Raw genomic sequence first — 16,815 nt, forward strand, 5'->3', positions numbered from 1 at the left:
TGTGTGTGTGTGTGTGTGTGTGAGAGAGAGAGTGTGTGTGAGAGAGAGTGTGTGTGTGAGAGAATGTGAGTGAGTGAGTGAGTGAGTGAGTGTAAGAGGTCAGCAGGATTTTAATACCGGCCATGTATTAGTAAATGGAGTGGCTCTCCGCACTTTCTGTTTTTTAAAGATACTGGGCCAGAATTTAGCACAAACTGCTACCAGTCATGTGCACACAGGTGAGGCTCACTCACTGGCTGAGCACACATTTGTCTAATTGGGTCTAACTGGACCATAACCAGGTGAGAGTCTGTCAGTGGATAAGCACACCTTGGTTAACTCCAGACAGACGAGTGACGGTACAGATGACGAATCAAAATCAAAAGCCTTATCAACCTTTTTCCCGCCATTAGATCTAATGTTTTGATCCATATCATTATTTTCAGCACAATACTGACCTGTCATGGTATTGCCATTGAGGAGACAAAAGAACAGGCAATTTGTACTTGTTTGTTTTTCCCATTATTAGATTGTTGGGGGGGAAAAAATTCAAACGTAATCCCTTAAACTGTGAAGGAAAATGAACAAAAACATGGAAGGGAGATAAATTTCACAAAGTGAAAACACACGCAGTAATTACAGAAAGAAACATGGTCTGCAATCGTTTTCTGGAGGCCGGCAGTGCTCTATGGGTAATTCTGTGCATCTGGAGCAACAGATGAAACCAAAAACACTCTGCAATTTAGATTTTTTTTTCTCCAGCAGGTCACAGCTCACACAAACTAGGGCTAGACTGACACATGAAGTTTTTCAATTACAATTTTGGCTATAAAGCAGTTGGTCTGATTTTTTTCACTATTTAATTTCTGCTATTTTAACCCCATTTTATGTAAGTGAAATGAGTAAAAGACTATGATAAATGGTACAGCTTTCAGTGGGGTGTTTTAGTTCAACCAGGTAAAAGTGCCATTCTATTTGCCATGAAAATGTCAGAAGATATTAGTTACTGGAAACTTCAATCCAAACATATCTGCATTGGCTTTCAAAACCTGTCAGTCAAACCCTAGTGCCTACAAACGCCAACACACACATACACACACACGCACACACACACACACACACACACACACATATATACACACAAATACACTGTATCTGGCAGAACAGTCTGTCTTTCCTCTCAATCTCTTCTTTCTCACTCCCTTCATCTGCTTTGTCGGTACGATGAGCCTGCTGGTTGTTTTTCTTGCAGATCTGTTCTGCTTGACTCCATTACAAAAAAACCAGCAGATCCCAGAGCAGCTCTGCACAAAACCCTGAGCGAGCGTCTCTTTATCTGTTTGTACACCCGCTGAACAGAAGACTCTAATTTCTACTGAGTCAAACTTAAGCACAAGTCCTCGTTTGTGTCGGAGATGAACGGGTCTCGACAGTCTTTTCTTTTCCATGAGGTTGATGCTGTGAGGAGGAGGAGGAGAAGAGTTTACACGAGTCAAAACATCAGGAATACAACCACTGCACAGTGGTCACTTTACATGAAATAACTTGAACCGCTGGTTTCACAAATGTTTTCATGTGTTTTATTTACGTGATGTGAGCTTGTCTTTCGCCTCAGCTTCCTGGTTGTAAATACCACTTGAGTACAGCTTGAAAAATGTGAACAAGCCATTAACAGAGGTGGTTATTGCCACTGGACATGAACACAAACCATTGCACATCCAAATTTTTTTCATTGGACTTCATATCAAATTACTGTCCACTCCCTTTTTGGAACATCCTTCCAGGAAGTCTGAGCACTCACCCTGCCATCTTGAATTAGATGTCAGCCATATTTGTTCCTATGGATACTTGTGTGTCTGTGTGCGTGCGCATGTGTGTGTGTGTGTGTGCGCGCAAGGGGAAGGGAGGCCTCTGTATGTAGCTCTTTACAGAAAAAAGGAACTTTATGAAAAAGTTTGGCGTGATGTGGACGCTCATGCCTCATCAGGACTCAGAGTCGGGTTGTTTGAGTCGAGCGGTACAGCGAGAGAAACCGAAAAAAAAGAAAGTATATATATAATTCTATATTGTGCAGAATATTTATAGGCCTTTTGTGCCATTGAAGTCATGCTCTGCGCTGACCAAGCCCAGCGCTCTCTACCATGTGATCATTATACATCGTCTTGTACTGATGACCCGTGGTTGATTTGATTGTTTTTTCATGTCAAGTGCATTTTTCGCAATAAATGCCTTTGTTTTAAAACAGATTTTCAGTGTCTTTTTGAATCTGCGGAAGCTTCATAATAGAGATCAAACAGAGTGTAATTGGGAGCAATACACATTTGTGTACTCTAATGCGTAATAAACACATTACCTGTATAGCTCATTAGGATTTTACAGTTGTCCCCTGGATGATTCGACCTGAGAATCATATTATATTCTGCTCTAATTATAATTACATGAGCTCACAATGTGCTCATTATGAGCTCATGGAGTCTTATGAGCAACACTCCAGGTGAGGTTATCTGCCAGTGTGAATTATTGTCTTTATCATGCTGGTAAAGGATGTTCAGAAATAAAAGCAGACACTCTTGCTATCTTTTCATCATTCCCTCCGTCTTTTCCTCTCCATCCTCCTGCATCCATTCTCTCCCTGCCTCTCTCTCTCTTGTGTTCTCAAGCCAACACTGGCATGGTCGAGGTGTGTAATTGGTAATTTCAGAGCGTCGCTGGCACTCCCCTTAAATGACAACCTCATCTCTCCAGCAGCCGGGCCTGTCTCCAATGATCACCTCCATTTGCATTTAGAGTGAGTGGCAAAAGGTGACAAGGGTATGTGTATGTGAAGGTCTGTGTGTGCCAGCACACGGGTGTGACAGTTATCTTGGATGTAAGCGCACTTAGAAAATCTTGACTCAAACACAGAGGGTCTACCAGGTGTATTTAAGGTGTGCAGGCAGCAGATCTAGATTTTTCAGTTTTCTGCAGTGTAGAGATAGTGTTTGCTTCAGTCAGGAAAAAACTGGGAGAAATCACTTTCCGCCCAATAGAGGAACAAACCAGAGTAAATAAAGGTGTCTGTACATACACACATAATCTTTCTCCACCGTTTGTCTTGGTGAATGGTTATCATCGGGGTGTCTTCCAACCTAACATTGAGGTGCTGCAGACCCCTGCAGGGGGATCAGCATTCCGCTGCTTTACGCCAGACCTGTCTGTCTACCTGTCTGTGGGCCACCTCTGAGTCACATGAAGGGCAACAGAGCTGGAGGGTAAGACACTGCAGGGAACAAGACCTCTACCAGTCAGTACAGGGCAGTCCCTCTGTGTGTGTGTGTGTGTGTGTGTGTGTGTGTGTGTGTGTGTGTGTGTGTGTGTGTGTGTGTGTGTGTGTGAATTAAGCAAGTGGTGGGCAGGGGCTGCTGTCTCCTACATCTTTTTCTAAAATGTGATCATCCTCTATCCTCTTAGCTTCTGATAAAGGGAAAGAAATACACATTACTTTACATTGGACATTTTCCTTTAAAATGAATCACAGGGGTGTGGCGGAATTTAGTCAGGAGGTTTGAAAACACTATGCAGATGCCTTTACACATACCAAACAGCAAATGTATACTTCATACTGTAACATTAACAAAATCACATGTTGATTTCTAAAAGGAAAATACTGGAACAAAAGAGCCCTCACTCAATACAGCCCAACCCAATATTTGGTGAACTCGTTTGCACTATGTTTGAAGTGAAGTCATATTAGATCATTCCAATGTCCCCTCCAAGAGACTACGTCTCCAAGACAACCGATTTAGGCATGCTAGCATTTGATTGACTGAAAGGACGGTGGCTGTCTGAAGGCTCACGTCATGTGAGAATATTACAATGGTGATTAACATCACCAGAAAAATGTCAACTGATGTTATTTAACCATGTTAGCTAGCATTATCTAGCAAGCTGACCCTAGCTACTGTCTTCTGTAGGCTAGCAGTCAGGTTACTAGAAGGAGTAAACATAAAATGCTGGCTATATCAATTTGTGAGTTTAATTTCTGTAAAAAAAAATCCCATGAAAATGTCACCATGAATACTATGACATTTTTGTGCCTTACTATACTATGACGTTTTTATGCCTTATTATACAACAGTTAGTTCCGACCAAGTAATTTGATGGAGAAGCATTCCATCTGTGCATGAAAGACAGAGTGCTGACATAGAGTGGGACTTTTAACTTTGTGTATCACTCCACTTTACAGGTTATTTAATAAATCATTAGTGTTACATTAATTGAATTAAATGAGGATGAAGGGAAGAAGCCTGGATAATTCAGCGCACAACTGAGGTAATGTGTAGACAAAGTAGCAAGCTAGTGTGTACTGTGCAGGTCAGGAGAATGTTTATGTGTTCAGTTGATAACTGGCGACTCTAATGCCTTATTGTACTATGACTTTTTATGCCTTACTGCACTACAATGTTTTAATGCCTTAGTATAGGTTAGTATTACATTTTTATGCCTTTCTACACTGACTTTTTATGCCTTACCAAACTATGACTTTTTATGCCTTACTTTTATGCCTTACTATGACATTTTTATGCCTTACTATACTAAGACTTTTTATGCCTTACCATACTATTACATTTTTATGCTTTACTACACTATGACTTTTTATGCCTTACTATACTATTATACTATGACTTTTTATAACATACCATACTATGACATTTTTATGCCTTACAATACTATGACTTTTTATGCCTTACTACACTATGACTGTTTTATGCCTTATTATACTATGACTTTTTATGTCTTACTGTACTATGACATTTTTATGCCTTACTATGCTTTGATGTTTTTATGCCTTACTATATGATGATTCATTTATGGGGCTTGGTGATGCAGTGGTTAGACCTGCCTCATAGTGAGAAGTTTCTGGGTTTTCCACCCCAAGCCCAGGGCCTCTCTGTGTGGAGTTTGTATGTTCTTCCTGTGCCTGTGTGGGTTCTCTCCAAGTACTCCAATGTCCTCCCACAGTATAAAGACATGGTAATGAGGTTAATTGGCGACTCCAATGCCTTACTATACTATGGCTTTTTTATGCCTTTTTATACCTTATTTTTACACCTTAGTATACCATGACTCATGACATACTGTACATGACATAAATGTCCCTATATCAAGAGGGATGTTACCATATGTGTCACCTATAAGAGGATATATTATAATGACATATATAGTATATACCTTCTCTGGATATATGAAGATATAAGTTTATTACATACATGAAATAAAATGCAACTTTATTAAAACATGCTTCTCAAAATTCTGTTTATATAGGATTGTCTTAATAATTTCTTATTAATTTCTAAACGTACATGTCTATATTTTATATTGACATATATAATATGAATGACAGGCTTTGGGATGGATACATATTTATGTAACGTATGTCTATAATATAAACAGACATACTAAATACATGTTTGTATTAGCTAGATATACATGTCAGTAGGTGATATTGGTCCAAACAATTTTCATGTAATTTTGACATATATAGGCTATACTTTAAATTAATATGATTTTACTTCATATGTACATATATTTCACACATGGAAATTCCAGACATGTACATATATTACATTTGCATATGGGCACCCTGTTTTGGTGAAGGCATTAAAAAACCAACCTCTTTGTTTTGGAGTGGTGACAGGGTTGTTGTGTCCCTACCAATGTTGAGAACAAACTTACACCCTTGCTCTGTATATTCTCTTACAGAGAATGAGCCAACACAGCGCAAACAAATTCCTGGGATGCCCTGTTGACCTTGGCATTAAGGCGCCATCCATGAACGGTAATGTCCCTAGTTCATATCTGGCCGGGGACCTTTGTTGTGTTATTTCCTGTATCTCTCTCTCCCTTTATTTCCTGTCACTTTTCTAACTGGCTGTCCACAGAACACCATAAGAGAAACAGATTTCTCTTCATTAGGACCTTGATTGGGAGTTTTCTGAGCAGAGGATTCTGGGTTGAATTCTACAGTTGTGTTGTATGTTTTGCAAACCATGTTTTCAATGTGGTTGCTTCAAAAGTAAAAAAGAACCCATGTTTCCTTGCATCAGTGATCTGCACAAAGATGGTCTTGCATGCATGCTGGTGTATGACTGATCAACAGTTGGTAGCAAATTGTGAGATCAACAAACAGACAAGAGTATATCATGACAAAAATACAAAGATTTATTTAGAAAGAAGGAAAAAAGCTCCCAAATAACACTGTTTATTCCTTAAATACAAGTGTAGTACAAATGGGTCTCAGACAGGCTTTAGTCCATTAGGCATCGGTGTGTTTCCCTGGATGTCCAAGTGGATAGTGTATAAACTTCACACAGGTAAGGCACTAACACATCTTAAGCTCTCGTGTGAATATAAAGTGGCAGCATTTGTGAGTCAATGTTGGTTCAGATATCACACTTGTACTGGAAACCAGCACCACAGTGTCATGATTTACTCTGTACTGTAAAAGGCTACGAGGTGTGAAACCTTGTCTTATCATGACACCAGGGAGAAGTGAATAAAAAAATTGCTTAAAATATAGTCACAAATGCATCCTCCTCCTCTTCCTTTACTCCCTCAGCAAACACTGACTTGACATGTTTGTCAGCTCTTTTCAGACAGACTGTTTGTGTCAGCAGGAAAAATAGGGGAGCAAGTAAAACACAAGATATATAAATATATGCTGTAACATGTACCTAATCCAAAATCAAGCCTTGGCTTCACCCTCCTAGAAACCTGTGATTGGACGGGAGAAGTTCAACGTTCAGAAGTGAATCAACAACAGGAGTATCAGTGTCACTCCTGCAGGGTTTTAGTAAAGCTGGTGCATTCATATTAAAGGCTTATAGCATCAAGGAGGTGTGACAAAAACAAAAATCAGAATACACCAAAAAAAAAAAAAAACATAATACACAAAAAAGGAGAAGGAATTATAATGCCCTGTGACAATGATTATAAGAACTCTGAAGAATGCGCTAAATCAAGATTCAGAAATTATCACAGATACCGCTTGAGGCCTTTTCAGAAATGGATTCTCTAACATTGCTGGATTTAGCTACATGTCTTTTAAATTAATAGAATATTTGGCCTTTCAAACATGTCTGCATATGCTGCAATGCACACACTATATACCTTCTCAGTGCAGTTGCACCACTGCTGGAGAACAGCGATTAAAAGGAAAAATAGTAAGGTGAAGTTGAATATTATTCTCTATAGCTTAATTAATGACCTACTTGGCCCCACTTCTCAGTACTGTAACCAACCCTGTAGATCCCCTGATAAATTTTTATCATTTATTTTATCAATTATTATTCTGCTGCCTATATTATTTTTTTTTTTTAAATATAGTTAAAATTACATGCTGTATCTAAGCATCTTGCTGGATTTTCATGGTATAAGTAGCTGGTATGGATGAAAGCAGCAAAGGAGGACTTATGATTATTGTGTTTTTTTTGTTCTCCTTTGCGAAGTCATGAAAAGAAAAACAAAATGAAAACACATCTTAAAATTACCTATTTGACATGACAGTAATCTCTTCTCTCATTTACAGTATTTTGTAGATTATTAAACAGAATTTATTTTCTTTGTGGATTTAAATATAAAAGAATGTAACCCTCTGTATCTTTTAGATGAATTCTGCATTTAATTACAACTTGAGCTGCATTGGACATGTTATGCAAATTTCACTAGGTTCTACACTGACAGATTGCCATTGCACCTTTTTTTGAAAGAGACTTGGGCATTTGCAGAATTCAAACTTTGAGACAAACATGTAAAACTGCTGGCAATCTTACCCCAGGAAATGCATGTCTGGAAGGGGCGGTATAATAATTTACTGTATGGTACAGATTATTTGGAAGGTCACAAGACTAGTTTGCTTCATTATAAAAGGAGGAGTCCCTCATGATACAGTAAAGATTTGGCAGACATAAAATGTGACTGATTAACTGTATTATTGGTACCTATCCATGTCTGTTTACAGCTTCTAGTGTGGAGGTGGTGAGGATCAATCCACTGAGGTATCCTCAGTCTGAGCAAAAAAAGGGAGGTATATGAAAAATAAATGTTTTATATAAAAATGAAAGGATAAATATAAAATATTACACAAAGAGGTATAAAACCCACAAAGGAGATTAAAAATACAATTGAGGAAAGTGTACACAGGGTTCTTGGGTACAGTCATTAAACTTTGGCACATAATCAAACTCACACTTGCACACACTGCTGGTTTGTGTGGGGTTTTCCTGGTTAGTGTTTGAGACTGGCCACAAAGGGCTGGAAAAGATGTGGACAGAATGCCACTGGCTATACTGGTCATAATGGAGTGTACTTCAGAGTCTTCACATAAAGCCAGAACTAAAAGAGAGAACAAGGAGAGACAGATGTACATCAGTGAATTGAGAATCAATTTTACAGCATAAAAAAAAAAAAACATACTGCACATTATATTGTTGAATTTGACAGACACCACAAGCACCTTTATCTTCCTCTTACATCTTTAGCCTATGTGGCCTTTCTTCCATTTCATTATGCAGTCCTACATATCATTAGGGCTGTGCAGTTAATCAAATTTTATTTTCGATTACGATTTTGGCCTCCAATGATGTAAAAACAAGATAATCAAGAGAAAACAATTATTGTGCGCTTTCAGTTTCACAACAAATTTCAGCCTCCCTACAAAAACCATCCGACGTTATCAGTTCCACTCTCAGTACTGAAGGAATTAGGAAAATAGATTTTGTATTTTTTGTTGCAACATAAAAGTTCTCTTTCACATTCACTAACTTCGTTTCTGATGAAGACATTCGTCTATGATGCATTTTTGCTTTTCTCTCCACAGAAGTTCATCTGCATCTCTCTCTTACCCTGTGTGTGAGGGGCGGGGCAGCGCTCTCACACACCTTGGAGCACCGTGCAACGCACGCACGCACGCACGCACGCACGCACGCACGCACGCACGCACACACACACGCACGCACACACACACACACACACACAGGACAGAAATGGACAGAGTATCATCTGAACTGTCCTTTAGAAATTCAGTTTCAGGTCAGTGGTGGTGGTGGGTATCATGCTCAGATATTTTTTACTTATATTGTGTATAATGGGAATAACCACATCGACACAGTGCTTTTTTTTTTTTTTTTAAATCATTTTTTTCTAAGTCAATGAGAAATCGTGCTGAATAATCGTGATCTCAATATTGATCAAAAATAATCATGATTATGATTTTTGCCATAATCAAGCAGACCTACATATCATTCTTATTTTCTTCTTCTGTTCTTGTTTTTACTGCCAAAAACTAGAAAAAATATTCTCACAATCAATATTTGATTAAGTCTGAAACAATGCAACAAAAAAAAATTAACAAATACCACAAGTAGCACACAGTTACCACAAGTGGAATCAAACCCACCACTTGTCGTTATGTATGTTGCCCTACGTTAGTCTTTCCAGCAAGTGGCAATATGTGCGCAAGTAATGACTCAGAAAGTTTGATTTCACCATTGCAACCAATAGAAGTGTTATTGGATCCTGAGTCCTAAACATTTTCATAAAATACAAGCATCAGCTTTCAGAGAAGCCTCTTACTTCTTGCGGTCCTTGTCCTTTTTGCCGTTGGCGGTGAGACTCTGGGCCTGCAGGAGCTGAGCAGCAGCTCGTCTCTTACTGAAGGAACTCTGGTCCTCGTCCAGGAGTCTCTTCTTTTCCTCCAAAGCAGCTTTCTCATCTGCGTGGAGGCGCTTCAGCTGCTCAAAACGGCTCTGCAGCTGAAAACCACACAGTGACAGGGAACATGGCTAAGATAATATCAAGGATGACATCAAGGAGAACTAATTACCATTTCATTTCAGTATCATAATGTGATTGCTCTCTTACGCCAAATCCAAATTTCATGTGAAATGCCAAAAAAAAAAAAAAAAGGTTTAGTTTCTTGGAGCGGAAATATTGTTGGAATATCGATTTACTGAAATACTAGAGATGAATAAAAACAACTTTAAAAAACCAAATGTTGGTAAAATCATGCACGTTGAATATATTCTAAAATAAATTGAGCACAAATTACTACCTTCAGTGGGAATTAAATAAAGAGTTAATTACACAGGGCTAACACATAGAGATTTTGCTAAATGTAAGTTAACTGATTCATAGTTTCCAATATTTTATCAGTTTGAGAAAATCAATTCAGCAATTCATACCTCATAGGTGGATACACATCTGGCAAGTCTACGTACCTCTCTCTCAGCCTCCTTCAGCTCGGCCTCCTTCTCCTTCACCCTCTGCACAAACATCTGCCTCATTTCATCCTCTCTCTTCTGCAGCTCCACAAGGAACTCCTGACGCTTGGCCTCATAAGTCTGCTGCAAACTGTGCACACACACACACGCATGCACACACACACACACACACACACATATATATATAAATATGTATACAGGACAATTGTCAATCATGTCAGTTGTGCATTTTTCTTTGCATAGATGCAGGTGTTTGTGGTTAGCAGCTCACCTGACAGGTTTGCACTCTGGGTCTGTGTCTTTGAATCCCATTTCCTCCAGTTTGCAGCGTCTGTACAGCTCATAGTGGCGAGTGTGTGTCTGCTCTCTCAGGTCCTCCATGTTTACACAAATCAGCATCTCTCTCAGCTTCACAAAGTCGCAGTGATTCTCATTCTCCACTGACACACACATCAAATAGAACATTAGACAAGTTACAGGGTTACCCGTATACGCTGAGGGATCTTTTTATGTCAGGCTAGAAAAGCCTTTAAAACAGCATTAAAACCAGGATGGGACACTGAAACAGACAGTGATGACAAATTTTACTGCAGGCTGGCAGCTGCTTAAAGCAGGACAAATTAGGTTTTACACAGTAAGCCCAGTGAACAGGAATGTGCTGATTTCAAAATTAAATCACACTGTGTGGAGCTCTTTCTTGCAAGGGTAAAAAATGTTCTGAGGGGATAATAGATGTCCACTATATCAATTAACAGCAGGATTTTTGGTAATGCTAGCCAAGTTGTATAGAAACACACAGTGATCCATCTTACCTTGTACAACACCCCAGGGATACTGACGAGCCTTAACCATCTTATTGCCAACGCAGACTTCCTCTGTACTGCCAACTACAGCAAATGGCAAATGACCCTACAAAACCAAACACAGTGTGAAATTTGACTGCGAAAAAAGATATCACATAGTGAGATTCATACCACTGCAAAAAATTACTGGTGTTAGGTATAATATGTAACTTTATATACTTATTAAGTCACAACTGTCCTTTATACCAACTCCCACAGCAATTCTTCCTCACCCAAGCACAAATGCCCACACCTACAGTGTATCTGTGTGTGTGTGTGTGTCTGTGTGTGTGTGTGTGCTCTCTTACGTTCATAGTAGTGTTGACTTTGGCCACGGTCTCATCATCCAGGGGGAACTGGTAGATTTGGACACCGTTGCTGACCAGCTCACTCATGATTTTGATCTTGAACTTATGCAGCTCACTCTTACTGATGGTGTCAGCTTTGGCAATCACTGGGATGATGTTCACCTACATCAAGATAGGACACACAACCATTAACCTATTTGTCTTCCTCAGCTATTATTTACTACAAATATTTAGGCTTCAGAAAAAAAATATAACATTGTAACTTATAATAATTGTTATAATTAAATGACTAAATGTTCTGGCTACAAAAATTAAGAAGAGGTGACACAAAGTATTACAGCTTAAGAACTCAGGGGAGCACCAAGGTCACTACTTTAATTCTACAGGTAGGGTTTAAATGACTCACTCTGCTTAAAATAGCAGCAAGGGGTAAAACAAATGAACCACAGAGCCTCCTCTTTGTATGTTAAAGAGAATTTTCACTTTATTGCAATTAAGTTCTCATCATAAGCACCTTTTAAACAGAGATCCTGCATATTGCTGTTAAATGGACTTTACTTTTTTACACTGAACCAAACAAAGCCAGCATATTGCTGCCCCAGGGTGTGCTTTTAGATAGTATGCCGTTGTTCTGGACACAGAGGTGTGATGTGTAACACAAGCGTCTGAATGTCTCCATTTTACACAGATGTTGATTCAGCTCTGTGACTACCCCCACTGCCGCATTATAAGCTTAACAAGAGTGTCCTCCCATTCAATGTTTGTACCTTTTATACAGAACAGTGAGGCGGAATAAAGGCGCTACATTCCTGTCTTGAACAGACTGTATAAAAGGGGCTATAGATACAGTAGAGCATCTTTTCCATTGATTATGATAAATCATAGCCACTAATTCATCAATACCAAAAATTACATATCATATCAATATAGCCACCGTGGTGTTGTCATTGTACTTATTGTTCATTTGAAGGCAGTTTTGTATAACAGTTTGTTGGTAGGGTTAACTTCCCTAAACTTAACTAGTAACTGGGCTAAAACAAGCTAATCTCACTGACCAACATATCATAGCACTACATGCAGAAGCATTAAAAAGACACCAATTAGTCTGACTCTGGCAAAATACAAGAATCAGTGCAATTCAACAAAAACTTTGACTATTCCAGCAGTATTTGTTTCTATTTCTTTATGTAAAATTCTTTTTTAAGAACTGCTTTTAGATGTGTTACATAAACCAAGTCTACTGATGTTATTTCTGGCCCAGTAGCCCTCTCTGCTGTCCAGGTCATCCCACATTCCTGTCTGTCCGTCGTCTTGTTGTACCAGAGATAGAGGCCTGGAATGAGCTGCTGTCACTACACAAGCTTCTGGGCCAGACCACACACCCGTACACACATACAGAATACACACTGATCCCAGCAGGGAAAACAAAACAATGCTAGGAGATCTGTTCCAACAGCTGTCTGAGTGATGGACTGTCTTTCTGTCAGTCCTGCACATTCAACAAATGGCTCTTTCTGTTTGTATCCGTACAGTGACACAAAAGGACAACTCGAGTGTGTGTGTGTGTGAAGTGATTACAGCATTCCACTGCTTTTTCTACTCCATTCACACGCAAATCCGGGGCTACTGACACTCCAAAGCAGTGAAATCACACAAACACACAAAGAAACACGAAGTCACTGCACACAGAGAGCATGGGAAAGTTTCTGACCACTTCAAGAGCTGTGGGAGGGGTTTTAGCCAGTTGGATAGTGAACCACTCCCAACAGTCAGACAAAAAAAAACACAGGAAAGTCTAGAAACAACTACAGCATAGGCCCATATCCAGAACCTCCCGCTGCACATACACATCACTTTATAATCAATTTTTCATGTAATGCTCACATTCACCTTAGTGCCCTTCAAATTTCCCACAATGAAACAAAAGCATGTGACACGGAATGTCGGTCAACATGCCAAACAGCGATGATTCATATGTTCTGGAATCTCGATCGACAGCCCATTTGATTTAATGAGTTCACAAGGGAGTGTTATGCAGCAACAGTTTCAGCAACTAATCCTAAAAAGGTTAATATAATGTCCAGTGAATATAATCTCCCATGAGCCAATACTGTATATCAATAAATGAGCTAAACAGTTTGTCCTTCACCTTGGAAACAGCAGTTGACAGAACAGCTTCCACTCAAAGTCCACTTACTCGCTTGTTGTAGATCTTTTGATACAATCATTCTTGTCAATTGCTGTTTTCTAGCTCAAGAATAACCCATTAAACTTAATTCTTAATCTAATATAATTAATGCATGAAACAACTTGCACAGTATATTCTTGGTTACTCCATTAAAATGAGCCATTTGTCCAATTTCTAGATATTCCTCTTAGAATTAAAAAAAATTCCTGTCCATCCTTATCTGGGATACAAAGATCCTCTCAAAATGTTGCTTCAGAAATCCTACATCAAAGTGAATATTAAAAATCCACTTGATGTATTATACAACACTGGTCTGACCCTTTAGCGCACACACACAGTGATCATTTGCCTACCTTGCTGTCTAGTTTCTTCATGGTGACCAGGTCCAGAGATTTGAGTGAATGACCTGAGGGTGAGATGAAGTAAAGGCAGGCGTGGACTCGCGAGTCATGGTAGTTGTGAAGAGAGCGCTTGATTTTTAGCTCCTCCTGCAGATAACTCTCAAATTGCCTGTCGATGTAGTCCACCACCGGCTGATAGCTACAGAAGAGACATAAGGCTGATCAGTGATGTGAGTAAACAAAGATTAGTTCACAACTGCAGTGAATTTAAAATAAGATGTTTACCTAAGCTTTCATTCTTAATCACATTCACTCTTGTCAACACTCAAACTCTCTTTGAACACACTCTGAGACTGTCACTCTTCTTCCCCTTCCACACACTCTCCTTCTCCCACCTCTCTTGTTTGTTCATTTGGTCTCCGAAGCCCACAGTGTTGACCACAGTGAGGCGTAATCTGACATTACTCTCCTGCAGGTCGTAGGTCTGGGCCCGCAGCTTCACCTGAGGCTCAAAGTGGGATGACTCAAAGTTCTCAAAGTTGGTATTGAATAGAGTGTCCATCAGAGTAGACTTGCCGATACCGGTCTCACCTAGAGCCATAAAGAGATGTGAAAACATTTTTAATAATTAAACTTCACAGTTGAGATGCAATACTATACTCTGAGCATCAACAATGCTAAGAAATCTAATAACCGTAAAACTCTCCTTTGCTAAATGAGGGATGTCTGAACACCCAAACCATTTTACCAGCTGGCTGAGAGATTTGAACCAGTATCCTCCTTATCACAGCACTGCTGCTATGACCTCATGTCAATGACTAACACAAAGCCACATTAACCAGATGGATACTAAGTTATCAATCATTGCCACTATGGCCAGAATGTATTCTAAGGGGAAACAGAAAAGGAGCTTTAAAATCAGACGGACCTAAACAATAACATGCACCCATGACATTAGTAGTAACATCCTCAGAATGTGACAATTTAAGTAACAGCGTGTATAATGTGTATGTACCAATGCAGAGAATATTAAAGCAGAAGCCCTGGCAGATGGACTTGTTGACAAGCTGATCTGGAAGGCTGTCAAACCCCACATGGCCTGCCAAGGACAGGGGCCGGACGCCTTTATCCTGAAGAAGAAATCACACAAATAAACAGATCATCCTCAAGAGCCTAAAGATTCTTTTCTTCACAAAATAAGAAAAAGGATTATCCCAGGGAGGTGGGATCATCTTAGCAACAAAACAAAAAAGCGAACAAACAAAAAATAATAAACTTTTATAATTTGTTCACTTACATCCAATGAGTATTGTTGTAGGGGAAATTGTAAGAGTAACTGACATATCACTTTAATACATTGAGATTTTATTGTAGGGATGCACACTAATCCATATTAAGATAGATATTAATTTTAAATATTCCTACACAATTACTGCTCAATACATTACCTTTTTTAGTATATCTAACTTTCTTAGAATTAAAACGGCTTTGTGATTTTGGAGTATTGCATTTACAAGTGGCTCAGTATCTCACCCAATCAGACAGAAACATGGGAAAACACTAACATGAACCAATCTTCCTAAACTGTGTTGTCCTCCTCTGACCTGCTCCGCTCTGAACTAATCAAAAATCCAGAGTAGAGCCTGGTATGATATTCCTCATGATAGACCTCCAACATTCGATCATTTTATTCTATGATGATTATGTGAGAAACGATTAACGATCACACAAGTATCAGCAACGTCCGTGGCCACCAACTTTCATTCAAAAATGTAGCGATTTTGTGGTGCTTATCGAGCTAGCCACTAAGCTAGCTAGCAAACGTTACCTACAAAGGTTACTACTATTACATGAACTAGCTACATTTTTGCCAATTTCTGTGTCGGTAAATGTAGCACACGACTATTTTCAGAAACTTTTGACTGCTGAATGGTTAAGTTAGCCAGCTAGTGCCCCCCGCGGGTGTATTTTGATTGAAGTTGTAATACGGAATCCCTCCTTAAAAGTTTTAAATTAAAGCTGAAAAGACCCGCATGATATTCTGAATATATGTCGACGTCCCTGCCAAATTTAAACTAAACGAAACTAATCTAAAAAAGTAACTTGAAAGACAGAAACTAGTCATCAGGCTAGCGGGAGCTAACATAATGGTAGCCCTGGACACTCCCTGCTCAACTGTCAAGAAAACTGTCATTTGTCAACCACAAGGAAGGAAAATACTAACCGGCTGCCGAGCAACATCCGAAGAAGCCATAGTTTTAGACAGAATTTAATATCCCCAAATAGTTTTACAAAAAATACAACAAAACTAACTAATGACTGACAGCTTTTTTTAGAATCTTGGTCAGGACCGCCTCACAGCGTCTACCGTCGACAACTGGACAGACTACACCACCCACAACAACGTAGGAATTAGGTGAAGTATTTAGTTTGTACATTTGCTTTAAAACTAACATTCTGCAAAAATTAGACAAACTGTGAGGGGATTCAAACATATATCATTTTCAAGGAGCAAAATATGCTACAACTTTAGGAAACTGCAGTTGAATAATATTCATTTACTGTATTAATACATATCACCCCCCTTCTTTGCATAATGGTACGGCGCAACTTAATTTTCCCAGTCGCTTCCATGGTATGTTGCGGACTGTCAGAAAAAATTGTAAATCCAAAATCATTACAACTATGCAGTTACTCCTGATGATGATGCTGTCAGACTTGAGTTTTGACCTTAAAAACAAGAAGTATGAGAATCTTTTGAAAAGTACTTGATTTTGCCTGCTCGGTTAGTTTTGAAAGAAAGAAATCCAAAGCTAACTCAGGTTTTAGGATAAAACATTAATTTTACCAAGCTAGTTACTATCATTACATCATTCTGTGTACGATGAACAATTGTAA

General features: G+C 39.0%; 1 protein-coding gene across 2 annotated transcripts; it reads right to left on the reverse strand.

The window, feature by feature from the left end:
- Positions 1–6,157: 6,157 nt before the first annotated feature.
- sept10 (septin 10) lies at positions 6,158–16,284 on the reverse strand. Of its 2 annotated transcripts, none has more exons than XM_022740429.1 (10): positions 16,142–16,284; positions 14,933–15,047; positions 14,313–14,508; positions 13,930–14,116; positions 11,389–11,550; positions 11,051–11,147; positions 10,510–10,678; positions 10,236–10,368; positions 9,592–9,770; positions 6,158–8,352 (listed from the first exon to the last, which is right to left on the reverse strand). In XM_022740429.1, the coding sequence occupies exons 1-10, from the start codon at positions 16,169–16,171 to the stop codon at positions 8,337–8,339; spliced, it is 1,284 nt and encodes a 427-aa protein (XP_022596150.1). In that variant the 5' UTR covers positions 16,172–16,284; the 3' UTR covers positions 6,158–8,336. The 2 variants fall into 2 exon arrangements, with proteins under 2 accessions (XP_022596150.1, XP_022596149.1); XM_022740428.1 differs by lacking the exon at positions 6,158–8,352 and adding an exon at positions 8,814–8,897.
- Positions 16,285–16,815: the final 531 nt, after the last annotated feature.

This window comes from Seriola dumerili, unplaced genomic scaffold (assembly GCF_002260705.1).
Source record: "Seriola dumerili isolate Sdu_G_001 unplaced genomic scaffold, Sdu_1.0 BDQW01000052.1, whole genome shotgun sequence".
Lineage (NCBI taxonomy): Eukaryota > Metazoa > Chordata > Actinopteri > Carangiformes > Carangidae > Seriola > Seriola dumerili.

Bases quoted from the DNA above. Each gene is read 5' to 3' on its own strand.
- sept10 (XM_022740428.1), bottom strand. From the start codon at position 16,171: ATGGCTTCTTCGGATGTTGCTCGGCAGCCG. The intron at 10,369-10,509 runs GTGAGCTGCTAA...GTGTGTGCACAG, and splicing joins CCAGAGTGCAAACCTGTCAG to TTTGCAGCAGACTTATGAGG. The intron at 8,898-9,591 runs GTAAGAGGCTTC...CGGTGCTCCAAG, and splicing joins AAGGACAAGGACCGCAAGAA to GTGTGTGAGAGCGCTGCCCC.